Source organism: Microtus oregoni, unplaced genomic scaffold (genome assembly GCF_018167655.1).
Source record: "Microtus oregoni isolate MIOR12 unplaced genomic scaffold, Mior012 000045F_ref0000178, whole genome shotgun sequence".
Classification (NCBI taxonomy): domain Eukaryota; kingdom Metazoa; phylum Chordata; class Mammalia; order Rodentia; family Cricetidae; genus Microtus; species Microtus oregoni.
Window position 1 is genome coordinate 12,675,095 of NW_024543219.1, and position 19,029 is coordinate 12,694,123.

Here is a 19,029-nt window from a genome sequence, read left to right on the forward strand (position 1 = left end):
GTTAAAATCTGACAGCGGCTCTGCTGGTGAGTTTGGACTCCAGCAATAATGATATCTCTGGAGTAAGCAGGCTGAGGGTCAGTGAATAAGACTTTAACTTGGGAAAGCCAGTTCAGACGGGGACAGCCCTCCAGGGAGACATAAACCATGAAATAACTGTAGATATGGGCTGGCCTATATGTTGATGACCATGAAAGAGGCTTTACTTGCAGATGGGACAACCTGAAATTGAGTCGCTGCCTGCCTCCACACTTCTGAGGTAAAGGCCTGTTGTTTCCTAGCAAGTGACATCTACCAGGGGCTCCATCTCCCAGTGACTGCACCCTCCCCACCACTCCCAGTAGACTGGAATCAAACTGACTCCGGAAATGTGTGACTTCTATAGCTTATGTGAATATCTGATGCAGCTCGCTGCACAGTCCGATGGCCTCCCTCTAGTACCCTTTCCTTCAGTACACATAGCTTGATGGCAGTTTGATAATCAAATGCAGAAGTTACTGGAACAAAAGAACTGATCTTGTCTGGACTGCTCACTAGATACATGGTCAGTACAAAGCGGTGGGAAATTATACCAACTCAGTTTCAGACTTTCTGGATTCCGTCCTGGCTGATGGTTGAACACGACATGCCTTTCAGTTGAAGTGGTACGCTATGGTTGAAGGAGAAATGCCAGTCCCCACCCCCCCACACACACACCCTTTATGCACATGTATCAGAACACTTGGCCCTAAACAGGTTGCTCTGTTGTGGAAGGTTATGGAACAGTTAGGAGGTGGAGCCTCTCCAGAGGAAATGGCTCACTGGCAGCAGATCTCGAGGCTTTATTGCCCAGCCCTGTGGTCCTGGCTGCCGATGAAATGTCATTGGCTGGACTCCTGCTCTTGCGTCCATGTCCCCCTTCCCTGCTTCATTTCTTCCCCACCATGGTGGGATGAGTCCCAGGAAACATAACCTAGGATAAACCTTCATCACATCTTGTCAGGAATTTGACCCTAACAATGAGAAAAGTTACCAAGCAGAAAACTGAAACCAAGATGTGGGGCCGTTGCTATCATAAACCTGACCAGGTGGCTCTTTGGTGTTCAGAGTTGATTTGTGGGAAGAATGTGGACGAGTTTGCAGTTGTGGGCTAGAAAATCCCTAGGATGATGTAACTAGAACTTAAAGAGTCGTTCTGGTAGAAGTGCAGAAGGTTAAATGCCAAGACAAATGCAGACAGCGGACCCCTGGCTTAGGAAGTTTCAGGGAACAAGAACGTCATCAGAAACTGAGCTAAAGACCATTTTTACTACTTTCCTATTGCTGGAGTAAAACAACTTAAAGGACAAAGAGTTTGTTTCGGTTCACAACAGAGGATGATGGCGAGAGTTTAAGGCAGCTGGACTGTGACCTGCCACAGGGAAACAGTGAACTAACTGCTTCTACTCACTTGGGCCATGTAACAGATGACTAAAGTAACACCTAGTGTCTTACCTATGCTGAAGGATTATAAGGCTTCTGCTCAGGAAGAGACTGGCATAAAAACAAGCTGATAGCACTGGATAGATGCTCAGAGGTTAGGAGCACTTGCTGCTCTTACAGACTTGTGTTCCGTTTCCAGCACCCATTGGGGACAACTCACAGTTGCCTGTAACTCTAGCTCCAGAGGATCCAAAGCACACTTCTGGCCTTCATGGACACAAGGCAAGTACATGGTACACACACACACACACACACACACACACACACACATTAAAAATAAATATTTAGCCAGGCAGTGGTAGCACACACCTTTAATCCCAGCACTCGGGAGGCAGAGGCAGGTGGATCTCTGTGAGTTCGAGGCCAGCCTGGTCTATAAGAGCTAGTTCCAGGACAGGCTCCAAAGCTACAGAGAAACCCTGTCTCAAAAAACAAAAACAAAGCAAAAACAAACAAACAAAAATCTTTAAAGGAAAGAAGCTCATGATGACTCCTGCCTTAAAACCTATCCAGACATGCTGTATTAGTTACTTATCTTCACACTGAACAAATGCATGGCCTAGGCAACTTTAGGGAGGCCTTCTTCTGGCTCACTGTTTCAGACGCTTCATTGTATCACACGAGTGGGCATAGAGGAGCAGAACAACTCACATCATGGTGAAGAGGATGCAGGGGGTCACTAGAAGTAGATAGGACAATAAATATGCTCACAGTGCCCACCCCTAGGGACCTACTCTCTCAAATGAGGCCTTTGACTCACCACATTCCATAGTGAACACGGACAATTCTATATACAACATCTACCTCCAAGTTTCTAGAACTTCCCCAAATAGTGCCCCCAGCTAAGACGAAGCATCCAAGACATGACCCTGTGAGGAATATTTAAGACTCAAACCATAACCCATGTTTATGGTAAGCAAGTGAGGCTGGATGTGGGATGTGGTTTTGTGGGGTTTTGTTGCTTTAGCAACATCCCTAGGTCAGCACCTCACCCCCCCTTTCCAGTGTTTCCATGTCTGGGCTCCTCACGCCTTGCTCCACACACACCCGTGTGTACCTTACTATCCTGTAAGCCCCGCATCCCACCCATTGCCTGGTCCTGCTCACCTCTCAGTGTCCTGGAAGCTCAGAATGAGGCAGATGTTGTCACCCGACTGACCTCTGAGAGAATGGGATATCAGGGAGTGAGCCCTAATAGCCAAACGCTATCTATTTCCAGTTCCACACAAGCTGTTCTGGCACACTGGGAAATGTTTGAAAATTTATTTAAAGTTTTGTAAAGCCACTATACTTAAAGAGCCCAGTATCCTAGGCACTTATCAGAAGGTAAATCCTGGATGGTTCTTTGAACCATACACACTCATGGAGGTTCTTCTACATTGTATCATGACCAATAGTAAATTTGTGGTTAGGGATAACTAGTTTGCTATGTCTACTGCAACATCGTCTAAGGAAGCAGACTTACATTAAGAGAGAATAGCTGTAAAGTAGCATTTATTGCTTTGTTGTTCTAACTTAACCTTTGATTTTGGAGATAAGCAATCAATATAGAAAATCATAGAGGGCCACTATGTTGATTAATGCTGTACACCAACCTAGCTGAGCCAGGGGCTCAGATATTTGGATAAATACTATTACGGACGTTTGGGGATACATTTAAGTAGACTTAGGGCAAAGCTGATTGTCTTCCCTAGTACTCAATTGAAAACCTGACTACTCTGAAAGATAGCCTCCCGCACAAGGAGGATTCTTTGGCTTCTGGTTTTCACAATTCATTTACAACACAGGCTCTTTCTGGTCCCACAAGAGTTGGCCTTTGCGATGAAAGGAGACAGAGACAGAGACCCACACGGGAGCACCGGACAGAAATCTCAAGGTCCAAATCAGGAGCAGAAGGAGACGGAGCACGAGCAAGGAACTCAGGACCACGAGGGGTGCACCCACACACTAAGACAATGGGGATGTTCTATTGGGATCTCACCAAGGCCAGCTGGCCTAGGTCTGAAAAAGCATGGGATAAATCCGGACTAGCTGAACATAGCAGACAATGAGGAATACTGAGAATTCAAGAACAATTGCAGTGGGTTTTTGACCCTACTGCACGTACTGGCTTTGTGGGAGCCTAGGCAGTTTGAATGCACACCTTACGAGACCTGGACAGAGGTGGGCAGTCCTTGGGCTTCCCACAGGTCAGGGAACCCTGATTGCTCTTCGAGCAGATGAGGGAGGGGGACTTGATCGGGGGAGGGGGAGGGAAATGGGAAGCGGTTGTGGGGACGAGGCAGAAATCCTTAATAAATAAATAAATTTAAAAAAAAAGAGTTGGCCTTTGAACTTGAACTATAATCTTTTGAGTCTGCAGCCACCAGCCTCTACAGAACCACGCCCCGCCCCTTGCTACGTCCACGCCCCCAACTGGCTGAGGGGGCGGAGCCCTCCAGCCAATCAACTTCCTCCCGGGCCCGCCTCCCGCGCGTCTTTCAAAGACTTCCTTCGAACCAATGAGCAGTTAAAGGTTAAGCCAGGGCTCGGAGGAAGAAACAGAGAGAGGATATAATTGGTTGTTAGACGGCGCCGCGCCGCCTCCCACGCGGATGGACCAATGGGCTGACGGGGGACTGACTCGGCGCGGGCTGCGACGCGGATTCTGCGAGAGCGGCTGCACTGGTTACGGCGAGCCGCGGCCAGCTATGAAGCCGGTGAGTGGGGCTAGCGGGACCCGAAGGAACCGCGCCGGGGGGACAGGTGCTGGCCGGCCTCGGCTGCCTGGCTGGGCGGGCAGCGGTGCGACTCGCACAGTAACCGTTCTGCGCGTCGGGGAGGTGGAGAGTGGCGGAACTGACCGCCTGAGGGGGCTCACGACATCCCTGTCAGAGAAGGCTAAGCCAGTAGGCTTGAAACCTCAGATGCAAAGTCCGTCACAACCCGGTTTGTGGGTGACTTGATGCCTCTGATGCAAAGGCAGTCACGACCCCGTTTGTGGGTGACATCACGACCGCCACCCTCCCTCGGGGTCCTCTTGGGACTGCATCCTGTTCCCTGAAGGTCAGAATAGCTGGGCACGGGAAAGCAGAGACGTTTAGCATGTTAGGATTTATCCACACCTGGCTGGGAGGGGTGGAGTGAATGGGCCCTACAAGCTTAAAATCTTGGGGTCTTGGGGGGGGAGGGCTGGGAGCTAGTCAGGATTTGACACCTGACTACCTCACAGCTGACACCTTACTTAAAGGGTTCATTTGGGTTCTGTTTATTTTTAAACCAAAGAGCAGTCCTAAGAAACCCCAGTCCATAGCCAAAGTCAGTTGTCGTGAGCTCCTTTGGCAAGACCTTCCTACAAGGGCTTGAAAGCCAAGCAGCCCGTTATTTGGTTACTCTTGTGAGTCCTGTGTCCACGAGATGTCAGCTGTCCTTCACTCCTGCCTTCTGGCTCCAGAGAAGAGGAATAAGCTATCTGATCTCTGAGTAGAGGGGAACTGAATACAAGTAATGAAGCCTCTCTTCCCTCCTCTCTTGAGGTCTGCCTGCTTTCTGTCCGCTATCTGGCACACGGGAATTCTGGGCTGTCCAGCACTGCCTGGGAAGTGTTGGATCAGTCACATTCCGGAATGATGTGGGAATCACTCAGACACACATTCTCTTTTTGCCACTCAATAACACGGAAGATGGCTACAACTAGGGAGTGGGAAAGGATATGTTTTTCTTCCGTGTGGAAGTTCTGCATCCAGAATTGAGCCCCACCTGCTTAGATCAGCATGTAAGGTCGGTCTGGGTTCTTCTAATCCAGTGACTCATAAAGATGAGGGGGAGCTGGTTCGCGTGTGTTCACCCATTTGCTAGGCTGTATGGGATTTTTTGTAGAAAGAGGCTGAGTTCCCACTGGCCTTGTCTCTTCTGAGTCATCCCTACTGAATGCACAAGCCTCCACCCAAATTCTCTCTCGGGCTTTCTTTTGAGCCAGCCTGGCCATGTATTCCACTGCTCTATAGAACTTGTGCCTCAATTTCCCCAGTGCCGACATCATAACTGGCTCAGCTCTTGAATTTTCACACTGCTTCAACTTCCCTGTCTACCTAGAAACCTGCAGTTTCTTCAAAGCTTAGCCGGATGGTCTCTGTGAAACCCTTTGCTGCTCCCTCAATGGCGAGCCGTTCCCTCGGCTCCACTGCGCAGTTTCTGCGATTTTAGCACTTCCGCCATTCTGTAATCCTGCAGACTGCTGTCTCTTAGCTATGTTAGAGGTGGACAGTGTATCACAGGGTCTCCAGAGCATGCCAGCACAAGGTCCAAGAGATGCTTGAAAAGGGATGGGCAGATTGCACTTGAGAGCTGCACCCGGTGCCTTGCCTGAGATGATCCAAGGACCAAATCCAGGAGTCAGATATCCTTTTGGTCTAATTCTGCCCACCGTACAGTGCCGTGATTAATCAAATGGTCAGCACTAATCATTTATTGATATTGCTGACAGTTCAGGTTAATGACCAAAAAAACACAAGTATTAATTCAGTGGGTGTTTAATCTAGGATTGGCTATGTAAAAAATCACATGCAAATATTCCTTGCAATAATTTAATATAACATTTCTTTTGAAGCCCATTTCAATACAGGCAAGTGAGTTTGATTCTTCAGACGAAGAGCCTATTGAAGATGAACAGACTCCAATTCAAATCTCATGGTACGTTAGCATTTCAGTGGTAAGCTACAGTGTTTGATGGTACAGCAGTTCCGGGCAAGATAATGCATGTAATTGTGTAATTCTCTTCTGCCAACCTAGAATTTTCATATTTAAGAGATTTCCTTATTCCATGATTTATTTACTTTCTGATATGAAATAAAACCACATATCTCTATACATTGAAGAAAAAAATCTTTGTAGAAGCCAATAAGAAGTGGAATATTTTGAAATGATCTCCTACTAAAATTTATGTATTCTTTTAGAATTAGAGAAACCATTGGAATACCAAAAATAGGGTATTTAATAATTTATCATTAAGTCAAATCCCATTTAGTACACAGAACTATTTGTGGTGTGATGTATCTATCAGTGGACCATTTAATATGAAAGCCATATCAATATATCTGCATCTCTTGCTGTGACAGACTACAACATACACAACTGAAGGGAGAAAAGGGTGGTTTTAGCCATCAGTTCAGAGGTTTTCATCCATTATGTCGGGGAAGGGTGTATGGCAGAGCAGAGGAGTTCAGACCACGGCTGCCCGGAAGCAGAGTGGACAGTGACACAAGGGGTCAGGGAGGGGCATGTCCCCAAGGACATGCTTCCCAGCCAGCCGAGCCCCTCCTCCATTCCTCTTCCAGCTGTACATTTAGATTTTGAATCCAGGAAGAGATTGAGCCCTTCTTAGGACCTCCTGGCCTCACTGTCTCTGGAAATGTCCTACAGAAACACGCAGAGGTGTGTCTTCCCAATCGGTTAGGTGCTCCTTAATCCAGCCAAGCAGGTCAACATCAACCATCACAATCAAAAAGAGTTTCTCTGTCAATCAACTTCCAAGTCTGTACTTCCAGCAACCAAATGGTTTCTCTTGTCCCCATAAGGCCAGCGTCTCACTGGGACGTGGCTTAGCGATAGAGCACACGGCTGTCAACCCCTGCGTTCAAGGCCCAGCACTGGAAATAGAAGTTCTGATCTCTCAAGAAAACGCTGAGCACTAAGAATTGTCGCGAAAGGTCCTTTATTCTGTCATCAAATAAACGTTACCTACCAGGCTCCTTTTTAAACTCAAAACCACACCTAATTTTCTGTCCCAGCTGTTACCTCTGTGGTGCCTCTGGCTTTTCTCCAAACGTCTCCTGACTTACAGACAGGGCCTCTGTCCCTGGGTATACAATTAATTATATCTGTATGACAATTTAACCAAAAGAGCTTAACATTGCAAAATTAGTATTAAAATGGAATTTTCCAGTTCATTCAACTAAGGTTCCTACTGACTGGGCATCTCTGTCTGAAATCTTAAATAGCCCAAACCTACAACTTTTTGAGACTCACACTGGCACTTGAAAAGATTTTTTATTCTGAGCATTTTGAATTTTTAGATATTCGGATTGGGATGCTCAGTTGGTCAAGCCTTTGCAATCATTCTAGAATCACTAAACTCCGAGTTCTGAAAAACATGTGTTCCCAAGCATTTGGGATGCACACCACAGGTTACTGGTTCTATCTATAGGGGATCTTTATGGTAAACTTAAATTAGCTTTTTTCTGAAGATATAAATGGTATGAAAGCCCCCCTTTCCAAACTTCCAGTCATTCTAGGCCTTTGTTGTTCCCCCATCTGATTAACTGGTATTTTGCAACCTCTGAAAAATGCTAAAACACCCTCACTCTGTGGCAGATGCTTCTGTTGACTAGGCTAAATTTCCATTTCTAGCCTTTTTTTGGTTTTGGTTTTCAAGACAGAGTTTCTCTGCGTAGCTTTGGAACCTGTCCTGGAATTCACTCTATAGACCAGGCTGACCTCGAACTCACAGAGATCCTCTGGCCTCTGCACCCTGAGCTGGGATTAAAGGCCTGCGCCACCACTGTCCAGCTCCATTTCTAGCTTTTAAACACTAAGCTTGGTAATTTTTTCTTCACAGGCTACCTCTGTCACGAGTGAACTGCTCACAGTTTCTCGGTCTGTGTGCTCTTCCAGGTAGGTAAAAGCATGCGGTTGGCTTCCTAGTAATATTAAGGCAGACTTTTGTGAGCTGACAGGTTGATGTCAGAGAGGCGCTGGGCAGCTTGTCTTCTGGAAGCCTTCAGGAACACCCTCCATGCCCAGGGCTACATTTCTGACTGACCTAGTTCAGTGAGACTTAAAGCCCACAGCCAGGAGCTCCAGCACTGCGGCTTCTGTCAGTAGATTTTACCAATTTCTGCAGCTGTGTCTAAGACTCTAAGAAATTAATATGTACATTTAGAATGGAATTGAAACATGAATAGCCATGTAAAATGATTGTCTACACTAGCTTGTATGTGTTCAAATATGCCATATTATACAACCCTAAAATAATTTTTTTCCTTGCCTTATCTATAGGTTGTAAATTTAAAGATGTTAGAAGAAACATTCACAAAGATACAGGTAGGGTCACTATGAGAAAAGCCTACTACTAGCTTGTGTGTTTGTTTTAAGCATGAAAATCTGTCAAGCTATTCTCTTCTCAATATATAAAATCGGTTTTTATGACATTTCTGTTTTTTTTTTTTTTTTTGGTTTTTCGAGACAGGGTTTCTCTGTGGCTTTGGAGCCTGTCCTGGAACTAGCTCTGTAGACCAGGCTGGTCTCGAACTCACAGAGATCCGCCTGCCTCTGCCTCCCGAGTGCTGGGATTAAAGGCGTGCGCCACCACCGTGAAGCGGTATCTGATGGGCCCCGGGGTTCATCATTTACCTGGGCATAACTTTGCTTGTCACAGTTTTGCTCACACATAGAAACTGTGTCCGTTCAAGGGAGAAAAGTTTGTAAATAGAAAACTGGCATACTGCGGTGCCCATGTCTTTGAACACACTGTTCCTTGCAGACTTGACTGTGGTAGCACAAATTTAGCCTGAGCTGGGAGCCCCCGGGTAGCAGGAAAGTTGTCCACCCTTGGTCAGAATAAAGCCAACATGCAGGTGGGCCCGGCAGCGTGAGCTATTTTCTTTGCTCAAGGATGCTCATGCCGTTGCCGTCTCCACTCTAATGATAACCCCAGCAGTCTTCTTGCATATTATATGATAGTGACAAATGGGAAATTCATATTTCATTCTGATTGGGCCGGAATATTGTAACCTACTTAAACACTAAGAGCCTAATCACACAGAAAATAAGTATCTACGCTTGGTTTGAGTCTGACTGGTACAGAATTTTTAAACTCATCATACTTTGTCCTACTTGTTCTGGTAGTTGGTTAATGTACTTTATTTCTTACCTATCAAAAAGATGAGAAGAAAGGCATGGTGGTGCAATCCTTTAATCCCAGGGCAGAGGCAGGCAGATCTCTGGGTGTTCAAGGCCATCCTGGTCTACGCGGCAAGCTCCATGCCAGCCAGAGTGACACAGTGAGACCCTGTCTCAAAATCAAAAGGGATGAAGAGTCTAATGCTTGGATTGCTCTTTGTGGTGTTTATAAACATATTCTGCTTTAGGTATACATGTTCCATTTGGAGGACATAGCAAATACTATTTAAATTGCTGGTTCAAAAACTAACCTTACACATTTTGGAGTTTCCTATTTATTTAGTGGCTTTTATAATAGGAAGATTCTAGTTTTTTCATTAACTTTATTTTTTTAACAATGAAATCATTCATAGGATTTATTGTATAGAACAGATCAAAACACTTGGTGAGAGACCCTAGAACTTCCTGTGGTGTATCCTTGGGAAAATCTGAAAACCACCATATTTTGTCAAGTGTGTATGGAAGACAAATAGATTATCCCCTCTTCTGAAAGTTTTATTAAATATGTTAAAATTATTTTACAATTGTAACACTATGATAGCTTTATCAAGATGAGACTATCTAAGCGGGGCATAATGGTACATGTCTGTAGTCTCAGCACTGAGGAAGTGGGCTGGAGGACATCATGCTTCAGGCCCCCTTAGATCATACCAAAAGTCCTGACTGAGAGAACAAACACGACGAAATGCAGTCACAGCCACAAATGGAAGCTGTGTACAGAATGACACTTTCTAGTTGCCACATTCAAAAAGCTAAGACATAACTACCAGGCATGGTGGTGCACACCTTTAACCCCGGCACTCAGGAGGCAGAGGCAGGTGGATCTCTGAGTTCGAGGCCAGCCTGGTCTATAGAGTGAGTTCCAGGATAGCTGGAGCTGTTATAGAGAAACCCTGTCTCTAAAAACAAAAACAAGACAAAGAAGTTAAAATTTTAATAATTTATTATATTCTAAGTATCATCATTTAACCCAGCCTTTAAGTAGAAAGCAAATTATCCTTTTTATATTATTTTTTGTGAACAAAATAATGGGATTTATTACAACATTATTATATTTGTTCATGTTCACCTCAACATCTTTCCTTCCTCCCCCCAGGTTAGTCCCTCTGATTTCACATCTCATTAAATATATGTATTTTTAAAATATAAGTTGCACGTATGAGACAAACAAAATGAGAAAGTAATCTTTTTCTTCCCTCCACATTCCCCTCTTTCCTCCTTCTCCCTTTAGATCCTTTCCTTCTCCGTATAATCTGTTCTACTTTCATATGTGTGCATGTTTATGTATGTGTATATATACATACATACTAGGAATGTCATATATAGTATTTCCACACAAGAGGAAATATGCAATCAAGCAAAATATTAAGATCATTTCTATCTTTATTCTCTTTGTCTTTAAAGTAAGATATATGTTTTACACTTCAACTGCAAAGACTTTGTGCTTAGATAAATGTCCACAGGTTGGGCTCAGGATTACTTGTTTTTAACTAAATAATCCAGAATGAATATTGCCATAAAGAAGGTCCAGAAGCTGGGGAACGGCCCGGTGGTTAAGAGTGGGTGCTGCTCTTGCAGAGGACCAGAGTTCAGTTCCCAGAACCCACATAGGGTGGTTTTTAACACCTGTAACTCCAGCTCCTGGAGATCTATCACCCTCTTGTGGCCTCCACAAGCACCTGCACTCATGTGCACATACCCTGACACAGACATACATATATGCACATAGTTTAAAAAGAAAATCTTTTTTTTTAAGTTCCAGTATAAAATCCTAGAGAAATAGTTCTTGGTTCACAGTATTAAAATGAAAAGCTCTAAATCATTAAGGTTAGTGCATTAATGCCTTATTTTCTCAAGACCAAGTTTATAAAAGTAAATTCATGTTGGTATGGTTCAGTGCAGAACAGTGGAAGAACACAGGGCTTCAGCTGGAGATGATTTATAACACCTGCCCGAGAAAGGCAGGGTTAGAGTGCACATGGCTAATTCTTGGACAAAAGGACAACTTAAAATAGTGCTATCGTTCCTTCTCAAGAGTTTAAATATTAACTATTAAAGGCAGGATTTATTGCAAGAGAAACCCATCAGCCTATCTTGAAATTCATTCAAAAGCATTTTACTTATAAATCAACCTGGTTTAATTCTCATCAGCTTTTGGTTTAGGTATTTTCATCAGATATATCAGATTTACAAATTCTCAGCTGTTACTATTTTGGTTGAAGAATGTAACTCTATATATACTCTCTTGACTATTTAAACATGTCTGTTTTATGTGTGCATCTGTGTGTCTTGGTCTTGGCAGAGGAACTAAAGAGCTACGGAATCCAAGACGTATTTGTTTTCTGCACCAGAGGGGAGCTGTCAAAATATAGAGTCCCAAACCTTCTGGACCTCTACCAACAGTCTGGAATTGTCACCCATCACCACCCAATTCCAGATGGAGGGACTCCTGACATAGGCAGCTGCTGGGGAATCATGGAGGAGCTGGCCACCTGCCTTAAAAACCACCGGAAAACCCTGATACAGTGCGTTCTTCTTCCCTGGACAGCCCACGAGCAATATGCCAGTCACAACGCTTCCTCACTGGCCATGATCTCCCTCTTCTTGTCAGGACTAGAAAGCTGATGCATGGAAAGTGCTAGCTCAGAGCCTGTTGCAGAGGATGCATCAGACACTTCCTGTTACTGCCCTTCAGGAGGAACGGCAGGGAGTGCATCTGAGCGCTAGAGAGGAACGGCAGGGAGTGCATCTGAGCGCCTATAGAGGAACGGCAGGGAGTGCATCTGAGCGCCTATAGAGGAACAGCAGGGAGTGCATCTGAGCATCTATAGAGGAACGGCAGGGAGTGCATCTGAGCGCTAGAGAGGAACGGCAGGGAGTGCATCTGAGCGCCTATAGAGGAACAGCAGGGAGTGCATCTGAGCACCTATAGAGGAACGGCAGGGAGTGCATCTGAGCGCTAGAGAGGAACGGCAGGGAGTGCATCTGAGCGCCTATAGAGGAACGGCAGGGAGGGCATCTGAGCGCCTATAGAGGAACGGCAGGGAGTGCATCTGAGCGCCTATAGAGGAACGGCAGGGAGTGCATCTGAGCACCTATAGAGGAACGGCAGGGAGTGCATCTGAGCGCTAGAGAGGAACGGCAGGGAGTGCATCTGAGCGCCTATAGAGGAACGGCAGGGAGGGCATCTGAGCGCCTATAGAGGAACGGCAGGGAGTGCATCTGAGCGCCTATAGAGGAACGGCAGGGAGTGCATCTGAGCACCTATAGAGGAACGGCAGGGAGTGCATCTGAGCGCTAGAGAGGAACGGCAGGGAGTGCATCTGAGCGCCTATAGAGGAACACCAGGGAGGGCATCTGAGCGCCTATAGAGGAACAGCAGGGAGTGCATCTGAGCGCCTATAGAGGAACGGCAGGGAGTGCATCTGAGCACTACAGAAAGCAGTCTTTTAAAATATGACTTCCGAGGGCTGAGGAGGCGGCCCAGTGGCTAATATACTTGCCACAAGTGTGAGGGCCTGAGTTTGACCCCCAGCACCTGAGGCAAAAGCTTGGCATGGTGGAATCTCCCATAAAACAGCAGGCCCATCTCGAAGTAATGCAAAGGCAGAATTTCAGAATACACAAGTGTGTATAATTTCTTTGTAGGCATATGCAAATTAGCATCAGATGCAGCAAGGAAAAAAATACAACTTTTAGGCCCATTTTCCAAATAGTTTCGAAATTTCTTTTTCAAAAATTTCACAGCAACTTCTGTTTTGTGGAGATGGATGTAGATAGGTGGATGGGTGTCCCTGTACTGGGAGAATGCTTCAGGCTCGTAAGATAAAAGCATCCAATGGCTGGGCTTTTGCTTATTTTCCTACAATGTACTTTTTTAGAGTCTTTAAAATGATTGTCCAGCTTTGATGGTTGCTTTGCAGAACTGTTGACATCTTCACAGTGCTAGGTCATTTCCACTAGTGTTCACTCGTCTCTTCCTCAGCCAGCCTGTGTTCTAAGCCCGGGATAAACACTGCTTCAGGCAGCCCTCTATTATTAACACAGGTAATGGTAAAAAAGCAAGGATTCCAGCCCCTCCCTAACACTGATCTGTCACCTCTGTGCTTGACAGATGACGGATCATTCATTGTGTGGTTGGCACTTGGTCCAAAACCACTCAAATTTTACCTAAAAGACAGATAGCCTTGATTCCTAGTTCTTTAGTGCTCCATTTCTCAGCCATAGGTCTTGGGGTTCAGCGTCACTAAGGCGGCCTTCTTTGGTCCTTCCAGGTATTCAGAATCCCTCCCCATATGAATGAGCGCACACGGCTCTGGGGTGGTTTAACTGCGCATGCTACTCTGTGCAGTGCTGTGCCGGGTGCTGGAGAGGTAACCGTGGGCAGAGGAGAAGTCTTGAGCTGTATTGGGATAGAATGAAAATGGACGCACCTCAAAACTCTCTTTCCCTTTCAGCTGCTATGGAGGACTTGGAAGATCCTGTCTTGGTAAGAAATAGATTTTCACTAACTCTTTAACTTCAAAAAAAGGCAAACTCCTTCAGAGACCTTGTCTCACTTTATAGTTAAGGAAAGAAAGCACAATGTAAGTTTACCAAGACTCAGGGATTGAGTAAAGCCTTGAACTTGGTTTTTCCTGGAAAGCCTAGGTGGGTGTGCCAGCTGTTCTCAGCCTGGCCTAGGAGGATCACTTGCAAGTCTTAGCATTGTGTCTGGGTTTTCCTAAAGTTCTTCCCATGAAGTGTTATGACACTGACAGAAAATGCTAAAGAATACCTGGTGCCTCAGTATAAAACTCACAGCATAGCAGGAGTTCAAGGTCAAGCAGGTCTACAGGGAGACCCTGACTCAAAAACCCCCAACATATAGGAAACAACAACAAAGTATAGTTACTTACTGTCTATTATTTTTTTAATTGATTGATTTTTTTTAATGTATATGAGTGCTCTCTCTGCATGTCTGCCTTTATCCAGAAAAGGGCATCAGATCCCACCAGATGGTTGTGAGCCACCATGTGGTTCCTGGGAATTGAACTCAGGATCTCTAGAAGAGCATTCAGTGCCCTTTAACTCTGAGCCATCTCTCCAGCCTCTGTGTATTAATTTTAAAGTGTGCTACCAAAAAAAAATTTTATTATAAAACAGGATAAACAAGATCCAAGTGAAAACATGAAAGGATACTGCCAAAATGGAAAGACTGTACATAGAATTGGGGGGGGGGGGGGCGCACAGCATGTACGTGGTAAGGGAATACATCTAGAGTATGTAGCATACCCATACAGATAGACCAACATGGTAACTAAACAGTGAGCAAAGGACATGAGTAAACATTTCCCCAAAAAGCACATGAGAACGCATGTAATGTCAGCTAGCTATGGCTGCGATGTTAAAATGGAAAGAATCGGCACGCACTCCAAGAAACAGGAGCTCAGCACTACTGTTGGGGATGTAAAACAGCACAACTGCTCTTTAAAATTAGTCTGTTTCTCAGTCACCGTGACTCAAAAGTCTACTCCTAGCTCTGTACACAGAGAAATGTGTGTAGCAACAAAGCCGTTAGTATGAATCACAGAAGTCTCAAGAGTGCAGACTATAGTGTCTGTCTTTTAGCAATCACACTGAACAGAGTTTGCTGTGGCCACGAAGTCTAATTGACTATCTAGCCTCTTTACAACAAAAGCAAACCAGTTTTTAATAACCCATTATTCTTCTGTCATGTTCTCAGTAGCTGCTTGTCTCCTCCTATACTTGTCTGACTCAGTATCACCACAGCAAGCCATAGACAGCCTTCGAGATGTCAGGGGATCTGGGGCCATACAGACCATCAAGGTAAGAGGGCCTTGAGCTGACATTCCAAATCCTGATGCACATATATGGGTTTACCTTTTGCATTTACATGTAAATACAACCAAGCTATCTGCACAAGCCACTGAATTTTAAACAAAATAATGACGATGTTAAACTCTGCGTTTTGCTCTCTGAGAGATGTGACTGTTCAGCTCTGCCCCAGTCAGTTCTGGGGCTGATGCTCACACTCGATCAGGAAATGGCTACTGTAACCTTCATTTTCTTGGGGAGATTTGCAGCCCAAGCACTCTAAAGATCCTGCCGTGCCCCGACACGTTGATGAGTGGTATCAGAACTACGCAGTGCTTAGTTTATTGTCTGTTGCCATGGATACCAGATGCCTTCCATTCTCCTGAACATGTAGAGACAAGTAGGAAGAAGGCAGCAGCACCGCACCAGATGTGGCAATCATCTGCCCCCCACCCCCACTCCATGGAACCAGCTTAGCCTGTCATCAGCCTGGTGCTCACGAATCCTCACCCACAGGCTGCCTGTGGTCCAGTCTCCCTTCCCTGGGTTAGCGGACTACACCAGCATCAAGTACTGGGACTTACTGTACTAACTCATTCAGGTCAAGCAAACTGCTTCTCAAGGTTTAAACATGGCCATTCATAAAATACACCTTACTGCATCTACTTCTCTACAGAAGTTCTGAAAATAGAACTCCCTTTATTCTGTTAACATCAAATACTTCAAATTTAGGAAGTTCAGTCTCCTTTTTCTAACAAGAGCCATGGTCCAATATGTACGCACTATACATGTGTCACCGAGAATGAGGCCCACACTCGTGGGCGTCAGCTCATCCCCTGGACATCCCCACCTCTCCCAGGAAAGCCAGCACGGCAGAGTTTCACTATCAGGGATGGTGGGCTATCAGAGCTCTCTTTTGGAAAGAGATTTCAACTTCAATAAATTGTCAAAAAGCACTTACTTAGCTTATCTGTATAATGTTTGGTTTTTAAATTTTTTATTTATGAAAATTATTCCAAATGGATTGTCATCAAAAGTACCAGTAGCAGCCGTGTGGTGGTGGCGCACACCTTTAATCCCAGCACTCAGGAGGTAGAAGCAGGCGGATCTCTGTGAGTTTGAGGCCAGCCTGGTCTACAAAGCCAGTTCCAGGACAGGCTTCAAGCTACAGAAAAACCCATCTCGAAAAACCAAAAAAATGGGGGACGGGAAGCACGAGTAGCTTGGGCTTCTACAAACACCTGTTAGACTGTGTCACTGTTGTTAGAGAGAATGCCCTCCTCCATATTCAGTAGTGAAAAAAACACAAGCCAAAAGTAGGCCCTTCCACATTGGACAGAAGATGCCCTTTGACTATTAGTCTCAGCAATAAAGGAAGCATTGTATAGACTTAGAAAACCCTCCTGTGAATTCCATCCTGCCTTCCGGTAAGGGTAGCTTCCTTACCCAACCTCACCTCCGACCCTGCCTCTCCCACCTCCTGGCTTGGCCAGCACCTTCTCCTGTTCTTAGCAAGTATGGGGGTCTATCTACTCTGGTCCTATTTTCTGGACTTCAACATATCTTTACTTTTTTTTTCCAGCAATATAATTATCTTCATGAGTTCCGGGATAAATTAGCTACATATCTATCATCAAGAGATTCACTATCAAGATCTGTGTCCAGATAATGAAGATTTCAAATACATGCCTACGCGTGAAGTTCCCAAGTTCTCTAGCATACTTTGTATTGAAGCAAAAGTACTAGTGCTACCATCCTGAATATAAATGTTATGTGTGGTTCCTCCAAAAGCTTCGGGTCATGAATTTGCACAGTTGATACAGCTGTCTTTCTAGAAGTGCACTGACTTTCTTGCTTACCTAGAGGACGCCAGGGAAAGAAAGGAAAAACACTGGGCTTTCTTGTTTACCCCGCTTTGGCCTCCTCCGACAGTCACTGGTAGGCATGTGACACAGTAAAAATGAAGTTTTTGTATGCAGACCCACAGTTAACCAGTACAGGCGGAGGTCAGAGGTCAAGGGGCAGAAGTCAGTTCTCCTCTTCCTTCACGTGGGTTCCAGGATCAAACTCAGACCATCAGGATTGGTGGCAAGTGCTTCTGTCCGCTGAACCATCTCTCACACACCTTACTCACTACTTGTAAAAAACTTTTACCCTCCCACCTCCTGTAATTCTCTTTTCCTACTTCACTACTTACAGAATTACAAGGGACTCTGAGCTTAGAGCCGGCTCCCTCCCAGCGCACCTTACCACGGTGGGGACCCTAGTGCTTCCATGCACACTTGGGGTGTTTCTTCTTTTCATTTTTGAGACAGGCTCTTACTCTGTAAACCAGGCTGGCCTTGAACTCAGAGATCTCCTGCATCTGCCTCCCTCAAGTGCTGGGATTAAAGGTGTACGCCACCACAACCAACTAACTAGCTTATAGAATTTATGATTCCTTTAAAAAATACTGAGAAAGATGGGAGAATCATACAGCACTAGTACCAAATTTTAATCAAGGGACATTTTAAAAAAAAATGTCCCAAAAGTTTTGTGTGTGTGTGTGTTTCTTAATTTGGTTTTTTAGGGCTTTTTTTGTTTTTTTGTTTTTTGTTTTTGTACATACTGCAATTTCAACCAATTTTAAAGTCACAGTATCTGGAATCTTTAGACAGCGACTGAGACCAACACCAGCAAATCTCCGTGTGTGGAGAATGAGTTCCTCAGGATCTGTCCACCCAGATTTTTGAGATAGGGTCTCATTTTCTAGACCTTGCCAAGTAGGCTAGACTGTCAGTGAGCCCCAGACTCTTTCTGTCTTCATCTTCCCAGCACTGGGATTACAAGTACACATCAGATTCTTCCCTCAGTATCGAGACTAGCAAACGCATGTTCTCAGCTCCCAGGGCAAACACTCCATCAACAGGACACCTCCCTAGCCCCAGACTCCAGCAACGTCTGCAGTCACTCCTCCCAAGACAAAGCTCATTCCTGAGTAATCTAACAACTGGATTTTCAAAGTACCTCTCAGTTCCCACTGCAAGTGTCTGTCAAACTTCTACATTCAGATGTCTGACTAAACTATTCTAATTCCACGCACATGGGAAGATTTTTAATTACACACAGCAGGGAAACATTAGTCATGGAATATACTTGTGTGGTGAGGTTTAGAAACATGCAATGCCCGGCTGGGCAGTGGTGTGCACATCTTTCAGTCCCAACAAAGGCAGGCAGATCTCTGTGAGTTTGAGGCCAGTGTGGTCTACAAAGTGAGTTCCAGGGCAGTTAAGGCTCTTAGACAGAGAAACCCTGCACTGCAGAGCACACAAAAATGAAGTACAATGCCAATATTCCAGGGAAAGTATTTTTCCTGCCCAAAGTATATGATCTATCTAAAAGCAATGGGGACACAATCTAGGGTCCTGGTCTGTGCACGTACACTTGAAATCAGCACAAAGATTACATGGACTCAAGCACTACCCATCAACGACACAAGGAGTAGTTGAGACAGTTTTTATTAAATATGCAAAAGTGGAACGAGCACGCTCTAAGGCCTAAGAGAGGGCTGCACCACCACCTCCACGCTTAGGCTTTAAGAAACCATGACTACACTTTGTGATTTCGTGTTTTCTTTAGTTTTAGGATCTATTGTCATCAACTCATTTAAGAAACTCATTCTCCAAAATACATAAGCATTACCAATCAAATATAAGTAATAAATAAAATAAAAATAATAATAAAATAATATAATAATAAATTAGAAAAGGCACTGTATAACACTGCCATCTGGGAGACACGGGTCTTCTGCATGTCAAGACGCTCATGTCTTCC

At 44.9% G+C, this 19,029-nt stretch overlaps 1 protein-coding gene across 2 annotated transcripts; it reads left to right on the forward strand.

Annotated features, from left to right (window-relative positions):
• Positions 1–4,079: 4,079 nt before the first annotated feature.
• Cdkn3 (cyclin dependent kinase inhibitor 3) lies at positions 4,080–17,561 on the forward strand. 2 transcript variants are annotated; one of them, XM_041634149.1, is made up of 8 exons: positions 4,080–4,160; positions 6,050–6,132; positions 8,057–8,112; positions 8,497–8,541; positions 11,702–11,924; positions 13,857–13,888; positions 15,128–15,228; positions 16,799–17,561. In XM_041634149.1, the coding sequence occupies exons 1-8, from the start codon at positions 4,152–4,154 to the stop codon at positions 16,883–16,885; spliced, it is 636 nt and encodes a 211-aa protein (XP_041490083.1). In that variant the 5' UTR covers positions 4,080–4,151; the 3' UTR covers positions 16,886–17,561. The 2 variants fall into 2 exon arrangements, with proteins under 2 accessions (XP_041490083.1, XP_041490082.1); XM_041634148.1 differs by having other exon boundaries at positions 15,125–15,228; positions 16,799–17,024.
• The last annotated feature ends 1,468 nt before the right edge of the window (positions 17,562–19,029 follow it).

Bases quoted from the DNA above. Each gene is read 5' to 3' on its own strand.
- Cdkn3 (XM_041634148.1), top strand. The intron at 6,133-8,056 runs GTACGTTAGCAT...TTTTCTTCACAG, and splicing joins ACTCCAATTCAAATCTCATG to GCTACCTCTGTCACGAGTGA. The intron at 11,925-13,856 runs GTGCGTTCTTCT...TTTCCCTTTCAG, and splicing joins CACCGGAAAACCCTGATACA to CTGCTATGGAGGACTTGGAA.